This window comes from Sinocyclocheilus rhinocerous, unplaced genomic scaffold, assembly GCF_001515625.1.
Source record: "Sinocyclocheilus rhinocerous isolate Xijiao unplaced genomic scaffold, SAMN03320098_v1.1 scaffold1256, whole genome shotgun sequence".
Taxonomy (NCBI): domain Eukaryota; kingdom Metazoa; phylum Chordata; class Actinopteri; order Cypriniformes; family Cyprinidae; genus Sinocyclocheilus; species Sinocyclocheilus rhinocerous.
In genome coordinates this window covers 1,271,055-1,278,606 of record NW_015646445.1, presented here as the reverse complement: position 1 = coordinate 1,278,606, position 7,552 = coordinate 1,271,055, and the positions used below count along the sequence as shown (strand labels likewise).

Here is a 7,552-nt window from a genome sequence, read left to right as displayed (position 1 = left end):
TGTCTATTAAAATCCTGCCAGGAAAATGTTCTGAAATATTAGACCGTTCCCCCCCTCTCCTCCCATTCCCATTTCAGCTGAAATATATAAGCCCGTCAGCAGGCCAAAACCCAAGCCACGGGGTCCAGAGTGAGACTCGCTGTGAATAAATCACACTCGCTCGCTCACGCACACACACATGCGGACGTGCCGCGGCGTTCACGAGGGAGTCTGTAATTAAAGCGCGCTCACCAAATGTGAAGAAAGCTATTTAAATGTCAAAACCGTCTTCACGGGAGATGACAGGAGAAGCTGTAATGTCCAATGTAAACATAACACCACATTTTATCGTATCGTTCACTGTGTCCATCTCATATGTGTTTCTACTCTACCTCTGTCTGCTGAGTATTTAATTTCTGTCCAAGTCACTGCCGTCCTCTCCGCAGGTATGTCAGATTTATAGATCTATGTTTTGTGCACTTTAGTTTTAGTTGCAGCAAGGGTACTTTCATATATAGGCTTTAATTAGAGTGCTAAAATTCATGTATGGTACTTAGTACTACAGAGTACTTAGTAGCATTAAGTAAAAAACATACTTAATGCTACTTTAATTTAATACTGTGGTATTTATTGTTGTATCGTGTTACTTTTTCAAATTACAATTTGGCATTTTTAATTGATATATCCAGAGCTGTTCTACATTTTATAATATTTTTATATCAAATATTAAATGTTATAAATGTTTTAAATTAAATAAAAGAAGTAAATACTGTATGTTGTTGTGTAAAATAAAATGAAATAAATAATTATTAAATATTACTCCACACACATGCACTCACACTATACAGTATATGTGTAGCTATTTATGTGTGTGTGTATATATATATATATATATATATATATATACAGTGTATATACACACACACTATTACTATTTATAGTAATAATTACGCTAATTACTATTATTTTTTTTAATTTAATTAACAGTTCTATCAAAAACACTATATATAATTATCCAGAGCACATTGCCATGGTACAGTGAAAGAATCAGAAATGGTGTGCCTTTCTCACTCTAAATATGGTTTTGTTTCTCAGAATTATTTTTGCACTCTGTTCTGAATGAATTCGCTCCATATCTTCCTGTTTGTCTACCTTTTTCGGTTCCTGCCCTCTTTTGGGTTCAGTTGGGCCTCTTTATGCCGCACAGGATGTAGGTGTGCCCAAGTCTTGTGCGTTTAAAGTGCGTACATATTCACACACACATACTTATACGCACAAATGCACACAATCTTATATCTTGCGGCCTAGCAAACATTACATTCAGGGTGGAATGTTAGCCGCAATGGCCGTTATGCCAGATGCAGTCAAATGCCGCTTTTGTTACTTACTAGAGCAGAGAAATGTAACCACGAGTTTGAATCACTGACAGAGCTGTTGACTTTGAACTGTTTGACGTCCACATCGCCCAACAAGAAAATCCCACCTGAATAAGAACATGATTGACAATCGGCAAAGCCACTTTGTTTGTGCTAATGCCTTGGACCTACAGTGGATGACTTGTGACAAGTAGAGCTGAGCAATTAGGATTTGTTTAGCCAGTGCTGCAAAGGACAGTGTCAATGAATGGGTGCCTCTAATCCCCAGCATAGACTCTCACGAATGTACATGAAACATCTGTACACACTAAGACGCGCTGCTGAACTTTGCTGAATTTCCATTGAGCGAATGCAGGCTTTTGAATTTAAGAGCACTCTGAGAGTTTTCCTGTCCCTGGCTGCAATCTTTATTTCCATGCGAGCTATAGGAAAGTGTGCGGTGAAACCCTGCGTGGGAGGTTGTACGGTTAAGCGTAGCCTCTGCAATACACACGCACAAACAAATCAAGTCACAAGAAAGCTGCTTGTTTGAGCAGGACCTGTCGTTATTAGTGGAAACTGAGAAACAGGTTAACATGTGTCTGTTCTCTTGATGGTTTTATTGTTTATAACATATTCAAAAACAGATAATGGGCATCAGCGGCCAAAGACAGGGACGTTCTTACCTCTTCTCTGTCATCCCTGTCCTTTGTTTGTTTGCTTGTTTTAAATAACAAGATAGACAGAAGTCAGATAGATGTTAATTTATTTAGTCATTCATGCATCCATCCATCCCATCTTTTTTATTATTTGGTAACGTTTTCCAACACTTTAATCATGTGTTAATGCATTAACTAACATTAATCATGAGCAATACAGTACATTTGGTATTTATTAGTCTTTGTGAACTTTTATACTACTTTTCATTATTAGGTCATGTTAGCGCAGGTGCATTGAAAAATATTAACAAATGCAACTTTTCATTTTATTAATTTATTAGTAAATATTCACTAAATATTAACTAACTTTATTTTAACCAGGTTTGATGCTTTGGAAGTACTTTTAATTGACTAAGCTCATGTTAACAAATATAGTTAAAGTTTTAGAATATAGTTTAAATATAGTTTAAATATAAATATAGTTTAAAGTTAAAGCCTTCTTTTACACACTGAGGAAGGCTTTGAGCCGAAACGTTTGTGTCTTTTCCCATCAGTAATGAATGTAAAATAAAAGAAAAAAGAAGATTGTTCTCGTGAGTGCGGATCATAATTTCCTATACTAAGTAACTCAACAGATTGACGCACCAAAATAAAAAGATCAAGTAACGCAAGAGCGCAGTGCAAACGACGTTGTTAAACAAATATAGTTAACTAATGGAACCTCCTTGCAAACTGTTGCTATTTATTTATTTTTTAAATGTATTTAAGTACCTTCTTAAGATGCAGTTAGATTTACCAATGTTCGACGAATTTCACAGGTACAATCCAGTAATTTTATTATAAATACATGTGATCACGAGTTTTTCATCAGGATGAAAGATTTCCACACACAGATTTTGCATGGGATTCAAGTTGGTCACAAACATTTGCCAAGCTGACCAGCAGAAAGATGCTTGTTTTGAAAGTGACGTTTCTTGCATTGCGACAATGGATAAAGTCGGAAAGTCTTGTTCAACTGTAGACTACACTCGTGAATATCTCTCGTTAATGAATACATGCAAACTCAGATGCAAACAAGCAATCATATTCTAAGTGGAGACTAAAGAAGGTTGAATGGAAAATTCTCATTTCGGTAGGAAAAAAAACCGTGAACTTCAAATCCTCATTAAGAAAACAAAAGTGAGTGGTTGTGATCAGTCCTTTAAGTGCAAATGGCTTGTAATTGCTCATTTGCATATGCATAATTGCAGTCCATTTATGCCGCGAGACCCGAGATGTCCTCCACCACTCGTTCAAATGAAAGACTAGAAGCACAAGAGTGTGCAATAATGGCCCGGCATGAAAAATGTATGGAGGAATACGGCACTCCAGCACCTGCTAAGTGTTGTAGAGGGTATTTTGTAACATGGAGAGAGGGAGACAGTGTATCCTAATTTGATTTTTTTGTTTTTTTTGTTTTTTTTAGATGTTTTAAAGTTTGTACCGGTGGCCGTTTTCTGTGCTCAACTGTCCCTCGTAAATTAGTTGAAGTCTTTCATGAAGCCCCTTCCCTGCACCTTTCACCTTTCTCTTAACTAGCTTTGTAACACCACAGATTAACTTTGAGCTGGATAGAGTAATTCTGCATTCTATCTTCAGAAGAACATTTCTTGGGAGATCTAATGTACTTCACTTAACGTAGTTCATTTTCATTTCAAAATCAGGTGGATTTTGACACAAACAATGTGATTTGTTATAAAATGCAAGGCTATTTTTTTCCTTTGCAACTTTCAAGACTCTTTAAATGCCCTTTTTTTTTTTTTTTTTGCCTTGGCAGAGTCTTAACTTTGATAAAGAATATCTCTTTGGTTTTGAGACTTTAGTCTTTGCAACTTCAGGGATCTTATCTATGCACAATCAGCTTGTAACACTCCAAAGAGAAAGGAAAACTTGAAATCGCATCATATGACCCCTTTAAATTATTATTTTCTACTCTACAAACATAAACATGTTAATTTATGTGTGTTAAGTAAAATATTTTTCACAAAACATTCTATGAAATATCAGCTGTAACACATACAGTACATACATATTTCGAGAGAGAGAGAGAGACAATTTTTTTCTATAAATATAAAAAAGTAATGGTTAAGAATGGACTTTTCCTGCTTTTTGTGAGACGTATTTACGACGTGAAATTCACTTGCTTCGAGTTTTTGTCTCAGCACCGGCCGGCTGTCACGTAGCTTTCCGATATTTTTTTCCCCCAGTAATTTGCCAGCATCTCATCCATATGTGAATAATTTCCCCTTAACTTTCGATCTATTATGATCCGTCGAACCGTTCGACTCTCAACCCGCTCCTGAAAACCGAAGGAAAAGTGTCTCTCACTTTTGAACCATGGCAGCCTCTTTCAAATGCATCACTTTATCCCCTTCATCACCTCCATTTTTGTTGAAAGGTGTCACCGAAAGAAGAGGGAAAAAAAGAGGAGCCGTAAAAATCATACCTGAACCGATAATGAGGTCGGAGAATGAATGAATAATTCTCTCATATCTTTTTCTTCTCACTATCTCCTTACAGTGCGACAGAGAGAGTGACATCGATGACAAGGTAAGACTTCTTTTCATGAGTGTTTGTGTGTTTACCTAACCCGTCGTGGAGTGAGTAAGAGTGATTTTGGAGTATGAAAGCCTGTCTCCTGTCTGCATGAGTGTTTGTGTATGTGTGTAGATGACAGAAAATGGTTGCCAGTCTTGTGATTGTTGTTTATTTGCATATTAAAGCGATACAAAGGCGAACGCAGTGCGATAGAGAGAAAGTACACTTATTGCGAAAGTGTTTTAAGCTTTCTGTGAGGTGTCATTGTGTTTGGCGTGTCAATTCAACTACTTTGAAGTTGTTTGAACTTGAAAAGTAGACACCTGTCTTGATGTTTGTGCTACTTAATTCTAGGCAGGAAGTACTATTGTGAACTTCACTTAAAGAGGCGAGCGCCTTGTAATGAAAAAGTGTCTTTGATTAGCTAAAGTAACTGTAATTCTTATTTTTATTAGAATTAGCGTAGTACCGTATTGGCCCGAATATAAGACGACCCTGATTATAAGACGACCCCCCTTTTTCCAGATGTACCTTTTGGAAAAAGGCTTTTTAAAAACCAAATCTTGTTTTTTCTCAGTAAAACACATTTTGTCTTCAATTATTTTCATATTGCATATTTTTCCTATTTTAATTTTTGTTTTGAAAGTATGGTAAAAACTGGTAAAATGTACCAACAATCACATTTTAAAAATATACACTTTTTGATATACCATAAAAAAAAATAAAAAAAACTGGTAGCCCATCTGAATTAGGACATTTAGGCTATCCATCTAATTAGTAGCCTACCAAAATCTTATTAACAGTAGAAGTTAAATTTTACTGTAGTCTTCAAATCTGGGTACTGTCTTAAGTTGTAAAATCACAAAGGGAGTTTGGTCCCGTCAGGCTAACGTGACAGTCACGACTCGTGCAGCTGTAAGGTTTTCTTTTTCTTTTGTTTTTACTCGCGATCTTTACAACACGCATTACATTACGTATTTCATGGCACACTCGTTTTATGCGTATTTGGCGCCATCTATTGTTGTGGGTGTATTATTGACATGTCAAAGTCTAGACCCTGAATATAAGACGACCGCGTTTTTTCAGATGTATTTCCAAGAAAAAAATATTGTTTTATATTCGGGACAATACGGTATTTTTGTGTTTTTCTTGTCCTGTTTCTGAAAGGTGCATTTTTTAAAGTGCCCCTATTATGGGTTATGAAAGGTTCATATCTTGGTTTTGGGAGTCCCCAACAACAGGTTGACATGCATGCAAGGTCAAAAAACACTTTCATTGTCTTATAATATGCATTTATTTTTACCTTACTTGCTCAATGACTCCCAAACGATTCACTCAATGATTCATTTTTCCAAACCCCTCCTTTGTGTGACGCTAATCGGCGGCTTGGGATTCGTTTTAAAAACGTCTCGTTTCAATGATTCAGAGTCGACTCTTTCTTTTGAGAGACAATAACTTTATACACGGTGCACTTTCAGATTTAAAACTTTGCAGGATGTTTTCATTCACTGTATTACACACGACATGAAAGGTAATTTTCAAAAATCCATAATAGGGGAACTTTAACTGTTACGAGACTAGTTGCAGAATCATCGATTAGAAATGAGCTACCAGGGTGAAATTCTCTATCATGCATTACCACGACTTCCAAAGCAGATGTTTCTGTGGAAAAATGTATATAATTTGCATGACCGTTTTGATGTGCGAGTCAAATGTTGTCTCTGGTTTATAATTTGATTTGTTATCTTGTCAGTGGACGTTAAATGACAGAACTGGTCTTATCTAAATTTGCAGGTTCTCTTGTTTAATATGATATATATAGCATCCACGCAAGCTACTCATGAGGTGTTACATTTGCATATTCTTTGCAATATAAACAACAGCTACAGCCGTACAGTGATGGATAGATAGGCCTCAGATTATGTCTAATTTGTTATTCAAATACGCTCTGGTCAGGAATGCTTTCGAGATTTGGTTAGCGGTTTGTAGGTTGCCAGATCTTTTCCGGTGGAATGTTTTTCCCGGCACCTTTAGCGCTTGTTTATCTTTTAATATTGATAACCCTGTAATGTCTGTCACCCATATAAACATCATGTAGCTCCAGTGGAAGTGTAACACGTGTTAATTCCCCTGCAGTTAAGCAATTACTCCCTGCTAAATGAATGTGATAGCATAACTAATCTCCTGTAAGCCAAGCTCCCAGTTCAGTGGAAAACGTCTCCGGCGCGCTCTATAAATAATACATTGATAGCAAGCAGCAATTTGCATTAACCGCAGCTCACGCTAGTCAATAGGCTTTTATCTCTCTCCTCATTGAGGCAGATGGTAAGAGAAAACCTCTTTGGATTTGACACGATGAAGAGAGGGACTTTTAGAGGCTGCTATTCTTTTAACACTAGTATGCTTCAGAGAAAAGAGAATCGGGGTATTCCACACTTATTTTAGGGCCCTTTACGTTCTTTGTTTCTCTGTGGGTCTCGTTCTCTCAATCATGTTGTGTTCTAGATGACGATAATGTGGATGCGTTTTATTGGTCACAAATTATTTATGTGTTCGTTTATGTGTTTCTAGGCATTCAATCTGATCATAACAAAGAAAGTAGAGGGAAAATGTGGCCAGGTTTGAGGCATGCAACGTACATTTTTATTTTAATAATTCTGTGTTGAGCCTAGTGCAAGTTCTGGCAATTATTAAAACAATTTTTAGGAATGGCACTGTGGTAATATCATATTTTTTGGGTCATCATGGAGATGCTAATGCAATTCTACTCTTTAAAGTACCGTAAGGTTGTAATATATACACTACTATTCAAAAGAAATTAAAAACAACACATTAAATTGAACAAAAGTGACAGTACATGAATAACGTTAAATTTTTTAAATTTAAATAGATGCTGGCTGCTCATTTTGAATTTTCTGTTCACCCAGAAAAACAAAGCATCATGGTTTCCACACACACACACACACACACACATAAAAAAAA

At 36.3% G+C, this 7,552-nt stretch overlaps 1 protein-coding gene across 1 annotated transcript in view; it reads left to right on the top strand.

The window, feature by feature from the left end:
* The window catches only part of LOC107707821 (fibrosin-1-like protein), a gene marked incomplete at its 3' end in the record, with an annotated part of 343,126 nt that overhangs the window by 225,603 nt on the left and 109,971 nt on the right, over positions 1-7,552 (top strand). Inside the window, exon 5 of the mRNA XM_016511913.1 lies at positions 4,553-4,582. Within this exon, the coding sequence (XP_016367399.1) occupies positions 4,553-4,582 (30 nt within the window). The remainder of the gene's footprint in view (positions 1-4,552; positions 4,583-7,552) is intronic.